Below are 16,250 nucleotides of genomic sequence, written 5' to 3' on the forward strand. Positions count from 1 at the left end.
GGGCAAGCCCTAGGGATTCTCCCCACGGCTCCCGATACCAGCTATCCCCGGACAATCCCAGGAACGCTGGCTGAGATAACTGCGGCGCTGACTTCTTCTTGTGCCTCGACCCGCCCCAGGACACTGGCTGGGGTTATCCCCCGCGGGCTGGGGCTGGGCGCAGGAACGGCTGGGCGAGGTCTCTGCCAGGGGAAGCGTTTGAACAAACGGGCTCCTGAGTTCTCCCAGTTCTACGGGCCCAGGGCTCCGCACCCCCCAAACAGGAATGTAAAGGGCAGTTCCCATGGGAACGGCCGGCTGGGACTTGGTACAAGCTCTAACTACCGGCTGAATGTCGCAAACGAGGGCTTGGAACCCCCCGGCCCCTTCTCCCGTCAGGACGCCCTGGCTGCCTAAGGGGGCAAAATGGCCCCCTAGGAAACACCCTCCCATCCAGAGGGCTCCCTGTCAGTGTGGAGCTGGAAAAGGCTCTGCTCCCAGCCGTGAGGGAGGGGGCAGATTGGGGGCGTGGCCAGGGTGCCCTGCGCTGGGGCTATTCCCTGCTCCCCAGGGCCCATGGGGCAGAGCGCACTGGGCTGTGTGTGCACCATACATGAGGCCCCTTCCCAGGCTCAGGGGGCTCCAGCAGCCTGGATTCTCTGTGCTGGGGACAGTGAGAGTCCCCACCGGTCTCCCCGGGGCCTCCCCGCAATCCTAGGGGTTTATTCCCAATCCAAACACCGAGGCAGGGGAGATCCTGGCCCCAGGAGTTGAGGGTCACGGCTGATCACAGCCCCGGTGAGTGGATCGGGTGCCTTTGCTGCAGCCAGCAGCAGCCTCTGGTGCAGCACCAGGCCTGGAACGAGCGCGGGGGTGTGTGTGTGGGGGGGGGTGCAGGGGACTGAGCAGGGTGCGGTGGGGGCCAGGGGAGAGCTCACCCTGGCAGGTGTCCCCACTCGCGTGTGTGAACTTGGCTTTCCCAGAGCTGGTCTCGTAGCCATGGATGCAGGTGCAGGAGTAATTCCCAGGCAAGTTGGTGCAGTTTGCATGGGGTCCGCAGTCTGCCGGGCTCGGGCCCCGACACTCGTCAATATCTGCAGCACAAGAGGGGACGCTCTGAACAGTCCTGGCAGGGAGACGCTCCTGTATCATCCACCTGTACTGAGCTGGGTGATAGGACCCAGGCGACCGGGCCCCTGGGAGCTTAACAATCACAGGCCTGATTCTCAGCTACGCTCCGGCCACGCTAGGCTGCTCCGGCAGCGGAACGGCCACTCGAGAATATGGTGTGTTGAAATCTGTGTTAGCATCACAAGCTCTCACTTTACATCTGCAAGGGGCTTTCCCGGAGCTTCTTGCATGCTCGGGGGCTCGGGTGACAAGCAGGTGATCTGGGGTTTCCAGCAGTGTGTCTGCCAAAGAGCCAGCCTAGAGCATAGTGGGGTTAGTTGTGCCTGTTTGCCTTCAGGAGCAGCCTGCTTTGTCTCTCTCTGTTTGGGGTCCTCGTGTGCTAGGGTTCTGGATTCTAAGAATAACCCTGTGTTAAGCTGCAGGCTGCCAGGGAGAGGATGTGATGCTTTGTTTCTAACTAGCACAGCTCCAGGCATTGTCGTTCCCCATAGAAACAGCCAGTCCCTCTTCAAAACCCAACATATTCACAGCCTCCATGCCCCAGTAGCAGTGAGTTCCAGAGGCTAATGCTGCCCCGGGTGGAGGAGGAGTATTTCCTTGTATCTGCTTTGAATTTCCCCCTTTTTCAATTCAGTTTAATCCACAGGCCGCCCCCTTGCTCACTGGTCTTTCTAAAGCTCGCGATTTTCTAAGCTAATCTGATTTTCTTTTAATGCCTGGAATTGTCGTCACGAGCTCAGCCGTGCACTTAAGACTCACTGGAGCCGAATTAAGTGCGTAGCTGTGCAGGGATGGAGCTAAGCATGTGCTTTGCTGACTTGGGGGCTCAGGGAGCACAGACAGGGACCAGCACAAAGCGATTTAGCAGCTGGAAGTTCCAGCGTCCCCCGGTGGAGACACCAGCATGTGGGTATCCCCTGCCACGGGACTTGCATTGGTGCATGCACCAGCTTCACCAGTGCAAAGGGGTCTCCGAATCCACTGGACTGCGAGCCCAGAAAGACCTCTCGGTCTGTTCCCTGGACAAACTCCCAGCCCGTGTGTCCCTGAGTGCGGAGCTGGCCAGCCCGTGTGTCCCCGAGCCATGCCACTGGAAGCCAGGGTGTCTCAGGGAAGCCCGGGGCTGGGCTGGCAATGCCAGTCTCCATGCATGTCCCCTCACAGCGCTGCCCACGCAGGGAACTTGGGGTCCCTCGAACTAGCAGCTGCAGCCCCTAGAGGCCAGAGGAGAGCATGGCTGCCTGCCCCCAGCAGAAGCTCAAGCAATAGGGGACTGGGGGCGAATTCAAGAACACTTTAGCCCAATTCCCAGAGCTGTTCCCGGGGCCACTTCCGAGGCTTGGGGGGACACTAGTCGCTCAGATGCTGCGTGCCGGGGCCAAGAGGGTCCCCTCCCCTCTCTCCAGCGCATCTCTGCAGCATGAGGAGTTTGCTCCGTGGGTCTGTTTCTAACCCCGAGGGTTTATTCCCTGTCCAAGTGCTGGGCACAGGGCTGAGCCCGGCCCCATGCTCTGCGGGAGCAGGTGGGGGCCACGTCTCTTCACAGCCTCGCTGACACCCTTGGGCCACTGCCAAAGCCAGCAGCAGCCCCGGGGCAGCGCCAGGCCTGGAACGAGCATTTGTGTGTGTGAGGGGGGGTCTCAGCAGGTGGGGGCCAGGGGAGAGCTCACCCTGGCAGGTGCTCTCACTCGCGTTCATGAATATGGTTTTCCCAGAGCTGGGCTCGTAGCCATCGAGGCAGGTGCAGAAGTAAGACCCAGCCGTGTTGTTGCAGTTTGCGTTGACTCCACAGTCTGCCGGGCTTGGCTCCATACACTCGTTAATATCTGTAATGCAAGGGGGACGCTCTGTACAGTCCTGGCAGGGAGACTTTCCCCGTATTCCCCCTCCAGCCCCCCGCATTGAGCAGGGTGATGGGACCCAGGCTTCCGGGGCCCTGAGCAGTTAGTGATTAAGGCCGTGGTTCTCAGTTACCCATTTCTGCTGCTGAAATGTCGTAAACAGCCCCCCGAGCCTCCAGTCCCAGGTACGGGGGGGGTTCGGCCCCACAAACACCCAGATCCCCCATGTGAGGGGAGGGTGGGGAGATGTCCCCCTGGGGCTCCAGGCTCCCTGTGTGTTGTGGGGGGGATGACAAGCTGCCTCTCCTCTGCCCCCTCCCTCCTTGGATCCCTGCGTGGCGGGGGGCAAGGGCAGGGGGGAAGTATAGCCAGGGCTGCCCCATCCTGCTCCTCTGGGCAGGGATCCGTGGGGCCCTTGTGCCCCTGGACACCCAGGGGCTGATTAGGGCAGAGGCTGGGATTCAGACGGGTCAGTGTGATGGGCCCCCCACCCTGTGCCCAATTCACAGAACCCAAGATTGCTGCTGACTCTGGAGGCCCCCGGTTCAATCCCCAGGAGGGCGGCCCTCACCCGTGCTGCCGCCCCCACTCTTTCCCCGGCTGAGCACCCCCCACAGGCCATGGAGTTAGTTGCTCTTAATGCCCTGCTCTGTCCCAGCCCCCCGCAGGACAACGTGGGAGCCCCGTTACCGTCACAGGGCTCCGTTGTGTCGGTGAAGAAGCGATTCTTTCCTGACCGGTACCCATCCAGGCAGGTGCAGTGGGTGTTGTTCACACACTTGGCGTTTTGTGGGCAGAGCATATGGTTGTTGCAGTCCTCAGTGGTACCTGCGGGGGCGGGAACAGCTGGGCAGGGTCAGCCAGTGCAGAGCGGCCCCCCCGCCTTCCCCCCACAGTGGGATCGACTCCTTTCACACGCCCCATTCGCTGATTTTCCTCCCTGGGCGCCTGGCAAACAGCTCCGACGCCATCCACCGCCTGGCAACAAGCTGCCCTCGGCTGCACAGGAGGCCTTGGCTCCCCGGGGGTGCCCCCGGCACAGACTGGCAGAGCCGCCGGAGCCGGGCGTCGGTTCAAGTGAAATGTTTTCAATCTCACGCAATTTGTCTCCTTTTTGTTGCTGTCGTCGTTACTCTGATTAGCGTCAATTTCAAACCCAAACCTCGCTTCGAACCGGAAAACGGGAATTTTTCGTTTTGAAAATTATTTCATCTCCTCCCCCCGCCCATGCAATTTTTTCCCGAGTAAAACCAAACATTCCTCCGAACCGAATCGGCCTTGGCTGCAGTGGGGATCTGCCCCTCACTCCAGCCCCCAGTGTAGAGCCCTGGGCCCCGGTGTCTATTCTCTGCTGGCCACGGGGCTGGGATGGGAAGGTGAGGGCTACACAGGGCGCCTTCTCCTCTCCCCTGCACGTACCCACCGTGCTCTATAATCCCACCCGAAGACGCTCACGCCAAGGGGCTGCTCCTCGCTCACCAGACCCCTGACTCTGCTCTCCTTCCACAAGGGAAGGGACCGGAGGGGGTGGAGGCCAGAGACCCCGGGCAGCCGGGAGCGCTCGGGAACGTTAGCTAGGAGGAGTCGGCCTTACCTTGTACGCCATTATTCTGGGCCACGGTGCCCCAGAGGCACAGGGCGATGCAGAGCCCTGGAAGGCAAAGAGACAGGGTAAGGCACCATGGGCAGATGATAACCACCACTCAGCTGCACCCGCCCCCCCAGCCGCCCCAGTCCTGCCAATCCTGGGCCAAGGGCCAGTCAGTGCCCTGACGATGGTGGAGTTAAAAATGCAGACACCTGGTGCTCTGGGAAATCAGCCCCAGCTGGGATCCCTGTTCATATTTTTAACTGGTTCCAGTTGGGAACTGGACTTTGGGCCAGGGCAACTGGGTCTTTTATTGTGTGTATTAGCAACAAAGACCAGGAGCCCCCATTGTCAGGGCTGGATTTATACTTAGGGCGCCCCTAGGTGTAGGGTCTCAGCGGTGTTCCCCGCCCCCCCGGCTTGGAGCTCCGGGGGCCCTGCTGTCTGGAGGTGGCCAGGAGCGGCAGGGTACCCCTGCTGCCGGGAAGCTCTTAACTGCCACGGGTGGTGGGGAAACCCCACCACTTTTAACTTTTAGGTGCCCTGCTTCCCAGCACCCCCTTGCCCACTGCCCAGCGCCCCCCACCCCCTCTGCCCAGAGCTGCCCCATGAACTCCCCCAGAGACCCACTCTCCCAAGCCCTGCCCCCCGGCCCACACTCACTGGCCCCCTTGGGAGGTGACACTCTCTGCCAGGCGGAGCGAGGAGCGCTCCAGCAGCAGGGCTGCGTGGGGCTGTCTCCCCCTCAGCCAGCCCTGCCCCCTGCTGGGACCTGGGAGCAGAAAACTTTGAATTTTTAGGCACCCCATAGAATGCCGGCGCCCCTAGGCACGTGCCTCCTGTGCCTAATCGGAAATCTGGCCCTGCCCATTGTGCCAGGAGGCGCCCAGAGCCCACCAAAATCAGGGCCCCATTGTGCCAGGTGCTGCACAGAGCCGACCGAGATCAGGGCCACATCACACTCGGTGCTGCACAGACACACAGTGAGCCAGTCTGTGACCCAAAAGGCTCATGGCAATAGGCAAAGGGAGGAGCATTCTCTCCACTTTACAGATGGGGAAACTGAGGCACAGCGAGGGGTAATGACTTACCCAAGGTCACCCAGTGCATCCATGCAATGGACGAACTCACTTGGTAAGGGGAAGCACTGAGGGGGGATGGGGCGAAAAGACAACACAGGCTGCTTTTGATCTGCTTTTCATTCAGGTATCGCCCCAGATCCGCCCCCTCGTGCTGGTGTTTATTTATAGCCTGTTGCTCTTAGTCATTAACCACACATTGGTGTGAAGAACCACCGAACAGAGGACAGGCAAACAGAGAGAGTTTGCCTGGGAACCCTCCGAGAGGAGCTAAGGTGAGTACTGCATTAGGGGGGCTGTGTTGTGAGCTGGTGGGGTGAATATTCCAGTGTCTGTCTGCTGTGACCATTTGTTTGACCGTGCGCTTGTTTGTTTGAATAGTGTGACTGTTTGACCGTGTGGGTGTTTGACTGAAAAGTGTGAATTGGGTGTGCTTTGTTCCAGGTGGGCCCTGAGTGGTTGATTGGAGGGAAGGCTTTGAGCCGGGCCAGCTGGTTCGAGCCAACAGCCTTATAAAAAGGCAGCCAGCAGTGACATGAGTGAGCAGCGAACCGAGGATAGGCAAACAGAGGGAGTTTGCCTGGAGTTCGCACAGAGTGTTTTAGCCTTTCAGGCTCCTATGAGCAGTACATACAACATCTGAGGAGCCTCTTATAAGGAAGACATGGATAGTGAGCGATCAGCTGTTGTGACCTGCTCAGAATGTGCCATGTTTGTCTTTCTCCCAGAGGACAGAAGCGACTTCGTCTGTATGAAGTGCAAGCCAGTCTGCATATTGGAAGAGAAGCTTAAAGGACTAGAGAACCAATTATCAATTCTGCATTGCATCAGAGAATATGAAGATTTTCCAGATAGAAGTCAGTGTTTGGTGCTGGAAGCACGAGAGAGTGCAGTGCAGAACGGGGAAGAATATTGGCAGCATGTGACCTCCAGAAGAAGAAAGAAGAGAACCTATGTACCCCCAATGCAGATAGAGGTGCGAAACTGTTTTCAGGCTCTCTGCACAGGTACTACTGTGGAGAAGGATTTGGAAGAGCCCTCTGAGGGAAGGGATCAGAAGGAGACCCCATCGGTCGGAAGGCATGGGATGCATTGTCCTAGGGATGGGGGTTCCATGACCACCACTCCCAAGAGGAGGAGACGGGTGGTGATGGTCGGGGACTCCCTCCTAATGGGGACGGAGTCATCCATCTACCAACCAGATGGGGAGATTCGAGAAGATTGCTGCTTGCCTGGAGCTAGAATTCAGGATGTGACGGAGTTTCTGCCGAGACTGATTGAGACCTCAGACCGCTACCCCTTCCTACTTCTCCACGTGGGCACCAGTGATACTGCCAAGAATGACCTTGAGCAGATCACTGCAGACTCCGTGGCCCTGGGAAGAAGGATAAAGGAATTTGAGACACAAGTCGTGTTCTCATCCTGTCAGGGTTCCCTCCCCACTCTGAACTCTATGGTACAGATGTGGGGACCCACATGAAACCCCCCCCCCCAGCTTATATTTACCAGCTTAGGTTAAAAACTTTCCCAAGGCACAAATTTCACCTTGTTCTTGAACAGTATGCTGCCACCACCAAGTGATTTAGACAAAGAACAGGGAAAGGACCACTTGGAGTTCCTATTTCCCCAAAATATCCCCCCAAGCCCTTACACCCCCTTTCCTGGGGAGGCTGGAGAATAAACAAGATGAGCACAAATCAGCCTTCGATTTTTAAGACCCAAAAAACCCAATCAGATTCTTAAAAACAGAACCTTATTAGAAGAACAAAAAAAGATAAGAGAACAACTCTGTAAGATTAGAATGGAGGATAATCTTACAGGCAGTCAGATTCAAAACATAGAGAATCCCTCTAGACAAAACCTTAAGTTACAAAAAGACACAAAAACAGGAATACACATTTCCTCCAGCACAGCGAATTTCACAAGCCAAAATAAAGAAAACCTAATGCATTTCCGAGCTAGATTACTTACTAACTTTACAGGAGTTGGAGGGCTTGCATCCTTCATCTGTTCCCAGCAAAGGTATCACACAGACAGACAAAAGCCTTTTCCCCCCACTCCAGATTTGAAAATATCTTGTCCCCTCATTGGTCATTTTGGGTCAGGTGCCAGCCAGGTTACCTGAGCTTCTTAACCCTTTACAGATAAAAGGACCTTGCCTCTGGCCAGAAGGGATTTTATAGAATACAGAAATTATTCTGTATACAGAAAGGTGATTACCCTTCCCTATATATTTATGACAAATCCATCCTCCCTGTTGAAGGAAAAGGCCCAGGTAGGGACTGTCGAATTGTGGAGGTGAATGTGTGGTTATGCAGGTGGTGTCGGAGAGAGGGCTTTGGATTCTTCAGCCATGGGATGTTGTTCTGGGAAAAAGGATTGCTAGGAAGAGATGGGATCCACCTAATGAAGAGAGGGAAGAGAATCTTCGCAGGCAGGCTGGCTAACCTTGTGAGGAGGGCTTTAAACTACGTTCGCCGGGGGATGGTGACCTAAGCCCTGAGGTAAGTGGGGAAGTAGGATACTGGGAGGAAACACAAGGAGGAGGGTACAAGATGGGAAGCCTCCTGATTCTTACTGAGAAAGTAGGGCAATTGGCTAATTATCTTAGGTGCATGTACACGAATGCGAGAAGCCTGGGAAGTAAGCAGGAAGAATTGGAAGTCCTGGCACAATCAAGGAACTATGATGTGACTGGAATAACAGAAACTTGGTGGGGCAGTTCACATGACTGGAGCACTGTCATGGATGGGTATAAACTGTTCAGGAAGGACAGGTGTGGGAGGAAAGGTGGAGGAGTTGCGCTGTATGTAAGAGAGCGGTATGATTGCTCTGAGCTCCAGTATGAAACTGGAGAAAATCCAGTTGAGAGTCTTTGGGTTAAGTTTAGAGGCAAGAGCAACAAGGGTGATGTCGCGGTGGGCGTGTGCTGTACACCACAGGACCAGGGGGATGAGGTGGACGAGGCTTTCTTTGGAAAACTAACGGAAGTTTCCAGATCACAGGTCCTGGTTCTAATGGGGGCCTTCAATCACCCTGACATCTGCTGGGAGAGACATAAGCAGTGCACAGACAATCCAGGAAGTTTTTGGAAAGTGTTGGAGACAACTTCCTGGTACGAGTGCTGGAGGAACCAACTGGGGGCTGTGCTGCTCTTGGCCTGCTGCTTACAAACAGGGAAGAATTGGTCGGGGAAGTAGAAGTGGGTGGCAACCACAGCAGCAGTGACCATGAGATGGTTGAGTTGCTGACAAAAGGAAGAAAGGACAGTATCAAAATACAGACCCTGGACTTCAGAAAAGCAGACTTGGACTCCCTTAGGGAACTGATGGGCAGGATCCCCTGGGAGGCTAATATGAGGGGGAAAGGAGTCCAGGAGAGCTGGTTGTATTTTAAAGAAGCCTTATTTAGGGTGCAGGAGCGAACCATCCCGATGTGCAGAAAGAATAGCAAATATGGCAGGCCACCAGCTTTGCTTAACAATGAAATCTTTGGGGAGTTTACCTCAAGAAGGAAGCTTACAAGAAGTGGAAATTTGGACAGATGACTAGAGAGGAGTATAAAGATATTGCTGGATCATGCAGGGGTATAATCAGGAAGGCCAAGGCACAATCGGAGTTGCAGCTAGCAAGGCATGTGAAGGGTAATAAGAAGGGTTTCTACAGATATGCTATCAACAAGAAGAAGGTCAGGGAAAATGTGGGACCCTTACTGAATGTGGGAGGCAACATAGTGACAGATGATGTGGAAAAAGCTGAAGTACTCAATGCTTTTTTTGCCTCGGTCTTCACAGAAGGTCAACTCCCAGACTGCTGCACTGGACAGCACAGCATGGGGAGAAGATGAGCAGCCCTCAGTGGTGAAAGAACAGGTTAAGGACTATTTAGAAAAGCTGGACGTGCACAAGTCCATGGGGCCAGATCTAATGCATCCAAGGATGCTGAGGGAGTTGCCTGATGTGATTGCATTCATTGGCCATTATCTTTGAAAACTCATGGCGATCAGGGGAGGTCCCAGATGATTGGAAAAAGGCTAATGTAGTGCCCATCTTTAAAAAAGGGAAGAAAGAGAACCCAGGGAACTACAGACCGGTCAGCCTCACCTCAGTCCCTAACAAAATCATGGAGCAGGTCCTCAAGGAATCCATTTAGAAGCACTTGGAGGAGAGGAAGGTGATCAGGAACAGTCAATATGGATTCACCAAGGGCAAGTCATGCCTGACCAACCTGATTGCCTTCTATGATGAGATAAATGGCTCTGTGGATGAGGGGAAAGCAGTGGACGTATTATTCCTTGACTTTAGCAAAGCTTTTGATACTGTCTGCCACAGTATTCTTGCCAGCAAGTTAAAGTAGTATGGATTGGATGAATGGACTATAAGGTGGACAGAAAGCTGGCTAGATTGTCAGGTTCAATGGGTAGTGATCAACGGCTTGATGTCTAGTTGGCAGCTGGTATCAAGCGGAGTGCCCCAGGTGTCGGTCCTGGGGCTGGTTTTATTCAATATCTTCATTAATGATCTGGGGGACCGCGTGGATTGCACCCTCAGCAAGTTTGCAGATGACACTAAGCTGGGGGGAGAGGTAGCTATGTTGGAGGGTAGAGATAAGATATGGAGGGACCTAGACAAATTGGAGGATTGGGCCAAAAGAAATTTGAGGTTCAACAATGACAAGTGCAGAGTCCTGCACTTAGGAGGGAAGAATCCCATGCACCACTACAGACTAGGGACCGAATGGCTAGGCAGCAGTTCTGCAGAAAAGGACCTAGGGGTTACAGTGGATGAGAAGCTGGATATGAGTCAACAGTGTGCCCTTGTTGCCAAGAAGGCCAATGGCATTTTGGGCTGTATAAGTAGGGGCATTGCCAGCAGATCGAGGAACGTGATCGTTCCCCTCTATTCGACATTGGTGAGGCCTCACCTGGAGTACTGTGTCCAGTTTTGGGCCCCACACTACAAGAAGGGTGTGTAAAAATTGGAAAACGTCCAGCGGAGCGCAACAAAAATGATTAGGGGACTGGAACACATGAGTTATGAGGAGAGGCTGAGGGAACTGGGATTGTTTAGTCTGCGGAAGAGAAGACTGAGGGGGGATTTGATAGCTGCTTTCAACTACCTGAAAGGGGGTTCCAAAGAGGATGGCTCTAGACTGTTCTCGGTGGTAGCAGATGACAGAACAAGGAGTAATGGTCTCAAGTTGCAGTGGGGGAGGTTTAGGTTGGATATTAGGAAAAACTTTTACACTAGGAGGGTGGTGAAACACTGGAATGCGTTACCTAGGGAGGTGGTTGAATCTCCTTCCTTGGAAGTTTTTAAGGTCAGGCTTGACAAAGCCCTGGCTGGGATGATTTAATTGGGGACTGGTCCTGCTTTGAGCAGGGGGTTGGACTAGATGACCTCCTGAGGTCCCTTCCAACCCCGATATTTTATGATTCTATGTGCCGCGTTTGTGCCCATCATGAGAGTCCCACACAGAATGTGTCTCTGCCATGAAGCTGACACAGGCTTGGCAGCTCTCAAAGGGGTTATCAGCCCTGTAAGGAGGGGTGGGGTCATTGGATCACAAACGCGGCACATAGAATCATAGAATCATAGAATATCAGGGTTGGAAGGGACCTCAGGAAGTCATCTAGTCCAACCCCCTGCTCAAAGCAGGACCAATCCCCAATTAAATCATCCCAGCCAGGGCTTTGTCAAGCCTGACCTTAAAAACTTCTAAGGAAGGAGATTCCACCACCTCCCTAGGTAACGCATACAGCCTTACGTTCTGCCAACCTGGGAACTTAACGAATGACACTTGCGTGCTCCCTGGTGGTAGAGCGGGGAACAGGATGAGGAGGAGAAATACTTGAGAGAAATAAAAAAATAAGTGTTTTAAAAATGTTATACACAGAAATAAGCAACAGAGAAAGAGAGAGAGAGAGATGGTGTCTCCTGGCCCAGGTCTATGGACCAAACTTTGCTTATTTGCCCCACTGTGATTCTGGTGTAAATCCAGTGAAGTCAATTCTTTCATTAAGAACTATTATTCCTGTAGTGATATTTCGGAACCCCAGCTCTATGCCATGACAGAAAGCTGGTTCAACCAGCTACCTGGAAATTCCCCTTGTGTAATGACTCTATGTTACAACTCACAGGCACAGTGGGCATTCCCAGAGGTGAGCGGTATGGCCAATGTAGTCCTACACTCTGGCTATTGCCAGCTGCTGGAATGGTTCCTTGGGACTACAGAGAGTTGAGGATGAATCAGGGAAGGCTTTGGGCTGCTCTGCTTCCAGGGACCAGACTGATCCGCAGTTATCCCCTGGGATTCAGTACCTGTGAAAGCGGTGGAAAACCATCTGGGACCCCTCTACGCTCTGGTCTCATAGTGAGCCCATCTCAGATGAGCCCATCTCAGCTAGCCCCAGTAATCTGGCCAGCTAAATCTAAGGGTGTTTCAGTGAATCTGGATGGAGTCTCAGTTAGTGTAACATGAGCATTGGAGGGAGCAGAGGAAATTGCGCATTACACCTAGGTGTAAATCCTGGGCTTCCTTCCTAGTTGGCATGCCAAAAATTGAAGCGTGGCCACGCTTGAGCAAGCAACAGGAGAAGCTAGATGAGAGCTAGTGCGACTATGTTTTCTCGAGCTGGAACATTCACCTTCCAGCCCCACTGTGGGCCCCTCTGGACTCTCCTAGCCCCACCCGAATTCAGCCCATGGACTTTGTTCCACTCACCCAATGGATACACGTCACCTCGGGGTCCCATGGTGGCTCAGGCGCTGTCAGGGCAGGTCAAGTTCTGAGGATTCTGAGCTTTGCAACCTCCTTATCTTCAAGAACTTAGACAGAAAGCCAAGTCGACTCATGTCCTGTTGCATTATATCGTATCAACCAACAGTACTGCACACATGAGAGCACTGTCTTCGCAGCATGCCCTGCTCTCCTTCCTTCCGCCCTACCACTTCTCCCAGCCCCATAATCATTCACCTTGCTGAGTACCTATGGGGGACACTGACCACAGTGCAGAGGACCTAGCATCACTTCACACAATCTTCACACGGAAATGTGGAGTTCCAAGGGACCTCAGGAGGTCAAACAATCCACCCCCATGCGCTGAGGCAGGACCAAGTGCACCTAGAACATCCCGAGCAGGTGTTTGTCCAACCTGTTCTTAAAACCCCCCAATAACAGGGATTCCACAACCTCCCTAGGTCACCTGTTCCTGTGCTGAACCATCTTTAGAGTTAGAAAGTTTTTTTCTAATATCTAACCTAAATCTCCCTTGCTGCTAACTAAGGCAATTCCTTCTTGTCCTACCCTTGGTGCACATGGGCACCAATTGATCACAGTCCTCTTTATAACAACCTTTTGCATATTTGCAGATTGTTATCATGTCCCCCCCGTGCCATCTCTTCTCTGAACAAAACATGCCCATTTCTTTCAACCTTTCTTCACAGGTCATGTTTTCTAAACCTCTGATCATTTCTGTTGCTCTACTCTGGACTCTACAATTTGTCCTCATCCTTTTTGAAGTGCAGCACCCAAACCTGGACACGGTTCTCCCATGCCGAGTAGAGGAGAACAGTCACCACCCATCTCTGACCCACCCCACTCCTGTTAATACATCCCAGAATGACATTTGCCTTTTGTCAAGAGCATCACACTGTAGACTCACATTCCATTAGTGGTCCACCAGAAACCTTGCACTCTTTTCTGCAGTGTTGCTGCCGAGCCAGTGAGTCCCAATACCTACCCTGTGAGTAAGGACTTCCAACTAGCTTTGCACCCTCCTTCTGGTAATTTCATCTAGTCCATATTTCCTTAATGTCATGTGGGACTGTGTCAAAAGAATACTAAATTCAGGATACATCACGTCCACCGCTTCCCCCCATCCACTAGACTGGGTACCCAATCAAAGAAGGCAATTATGTTTGTTTGGCATGACTTGTTCTTGACAAATCCATGTTGGTTATTACTTATCACCTATTATCCTCTAGGTTTTAATAAATTGGTAGTTCAATCATTTGTTCCACTATCTTTCTGGGTATTGAAGTTAGGCTGTCTGGTCTATTCTTCCCTAAGAGCTCCTTTTTACCTTTTTTTGAAGTGTGCCCTTGTTATGAACCTCACCCATCCTCCATGAGTTCTGGAAGATAATCGCTAATGGTTCGGAGGTTGCTTCAGCTAGTTTCTTAAGTACTCTAGGGTGAATTTCATCAGGCCCTGCCGAGTTGCATAGATCTAACTTAGTTAAATATTCTTAATCTGTTAACTTATCTGTTATTTCCCTATTCTGGCCAGTGTTCCATCCCTCTCATTAAAATTAACTGGTGTGAAGTATCTGGTCACAACCTTTTAAATCCCGCATTCAGTGAAACTTAAGAGGTGCCCATATTGAGTGGTTGGTTGCTAACATAATGGTTGGAGGTGTCAGAGTCCTGGGGTTAGAATCATAGAATATCAGGGTTAGAAGGGACCTTAGGAGGTCATCAAGTCCAAGCCCCTGCTCAAAGCAGGACCAATCCCCAATTTTTGCCCCAGATCCCTAAATGGCTCCCTCTGCACTTACTGCTGTAAGTAGTCTTCTAAGGTGGTGCAGTTGTAATGCTTAAGTCATTTTCTGAGACGTAGCTCTTCTTAACAAAAAACAAACAAAAGAACAGATCTTTATCCAGATCACACTTATGCGTGAGCTGGTGTTGTCCAAGTCACAGGTGTAATTATAGCTCTTGTCTGCAGCTGTCGTCTTGGAGATGCAGACAGAACATCAGTCCTGTTCCAGATGGTGCCATAGGAACAGGGTTAACACAGGAAGAAGACGAAAGAGGCAGCTAATGACTACCCATGCTTGACGGTGTCAGAGAGCAGGATGTGGGCAGTCAGGTCTAGTGGTCACAGCAGGACCCGGCAGCCAAGAACCGGAGCCGTAGGTCAGAGCCAGGAGCCAAATGCCAGTGGCAAGGGTCAGAGCTAGGGGCAGGAGCCAGGAGTCAGAACCCAGGATCAGAATTGGGGTCGGAGCCGAGGGTCAGAACCAGATTACCTGGAGAGAGGGAAGGCAGGAGCAGGGCTGGACCAAGGCCGGAGCTATCATAGCTGTGGCAAAAGCTTTGAGCAGCTACTGAACTGCTACTGGTGGACTTAAAAGCCCGTCTGCTGACCCTTCCCGCCAATTAGGCAGCTGGTACAGGCCAGCTGCGCTTGTTAGGTTGCCTGGAGACTGGCTCTGCTGCAAGCCCTGATTCCAGAGAGATGGTCCTTGTTGATGGTCCCATACGTCAGGGTCTTCAAGGGAGTGACTTGTCAGGACTTGGGGCTCTCCAGTCCTCCCATCCTGTTGTCTGTGAGCTCAAGGTGAAGAGAGGCAGAGAAATACACTCAAGCTCCTCCTCCTATGATCACTCTCATGTGTGGATCTTACCAGGTTCCCTTTTCTTGTGGCTCCCACCTAGAGGAACAGCTCTGGTCCAATCCGTGTCATAAACATGCTTCCTCCAAAGAGGTCAACCTTCCACTGAGAAAAAACACTGCACACATGTGGGTTTTGCCCATATAAAGTTTCTGCTCAGTGACTTCCCCTTTCTCAGATGTTTCCTGGTGACGAGCTCTGTCCTGTCTGGATTGTGCTGAGCAGTGTGGCATGGTTCACCTGCCTTCTTTCCTCCTCTGTCAACTTGAGAACAACACATCCCTAGGCACCCTTAAGGGTTAGATTCACAAACACAAGTTACCAGTGTAGAATTACAGATATTCCCAGATCCCCAACTGGTGTAAATCGGCCTCAGTCCAAAGGAGTCCACACACCCATTTACACCAGCTGAGGATCCAGCTTTATATTATGAACTGCCACCTGCTCTGGGGTGGAGTCGTGCCCAGAATGAGCCCAGGGATTAGAAATGGGGCGTTTATTAAAAATGAGGACGCTCGTCAGAAACGACCCTCCGTCTACCCTGAGGAAACTGAGCTCAGACTCAGGGCGGAGGCTGCTGGAACCAGACTACCAAGCCAAATCCCAGACACCAAGAGCTAGTGAGGCTCCCTGCTTACCCCTGGCTGAGTTACACATCCCCGCACGCCACAGACTGCGCCCTGCGACCTGAACTCTGCTCCCCTGCCCAGATCAGTTCTCCCCCAGCTCTCGTGGCTGTGGCTGTTTGGTGCCGTAGCTGGTTCTGTTGGCAGAGTCATTTGGCGAAGGGCTGAGTGCACATGGCTGACGAAAGGCTGGCGTTCCTGGGGGGCGGGGGGGCAGCGCTAAGTTTGCAGGGGGTGGCGCAGTAGTCAGGGTAACAGTGCAACCTGCCTGGAGTGGAGAAGTTGCGGGCATGTGCTCGTAGCTGGCTGAACTTTTTATTTCCCTTCTTTTGTGCGTTTCATTTCCAAAGTCTTTTTCATGTTTTGCTGGAGGTTGCAGGGGAGGGAGCGGGAGAAGAAGAGCTGTTGATGGAGAATCCTTTATCCAGCAGCTGCACGAGTTCTTCTCTGCTGGAGGAGACACTCTGGCAGAAAAGCAGCCCTGAACAGAGAAGATTTTAGATGGTCCCACCCCCACAATCAGGCTTGGGTGAACCCACTTCCCCCATCAATCAGGTTTTGAGCACCCGGCCTCCACTCACCCAGTGACATTTGTGGACACCTGGCCTCC

The 16,250-nt window shown here is 52.9% G+C and overlaps 1 protein-coding gene across 6 annotated transcripts in view; it reads right to left on the minus strand.

The window, feature by feature from the left end:
* Positions 1–15,092, minus strand: part of LOC102939683 (adhesion G protein-coupled receptor E3) — a 30,557-nt gene extending 15,465 nt beyond the window's left edge. For 2 of the 6 annotated variants that reach the window (XM_043533069.1, XM_037887896.2), the window contains exons 1-6: positions 14,175–15,090; positions 12,341–12,474; positions 4,546–4,602; positions 3,642–3,779; positions 2,781–2,936; positions 918–1,073 (exon numbers count right to left, since the gene is read on the minus strand). In XM_043533069.1, the coding sequence (XP_043389004.1) occupies positions 918–1,073; positions 2,781–2,936; positions 3,642–3,779; positions 4,546–4,602; positions 12,341–12,371 (538 nt within the window). In that variant the 5' untranslated portion in view covers positions 12,372–12,474; positions 14,175–15,090. Of the gene's footprint in view, positions 1–917; positions 1,074–2,780; positions 2,937–3,641; positions 3,780–4,545; positions 4,603–12,340; positions 12,475–14,174 lie in introns of all 6 variants that reach the window. The other 4 variants (XM_037887897.2, XM_043533066.1, XM_043533067.1 and 1 more) reach the window with 4 other exon arrangements.
* Between the last annotated feature and the right edge of the window lie 1,158 nt (positions 15,093–16,250).

Source organism: Chelonia mydas, chromosome 20 (genome assembly GCF_015237465.2).
Source record: "Chelonia mydas isolate rCheMyd1 chromosome 20, rCheMyd1.pri.v2, whole genome shotgun sequence".
Taxonomy (NCBI): Eukaryota; Metazoa; Chordata; order Testudines; family Cheloniidae; genus Chelonia; species Chelonia mydas.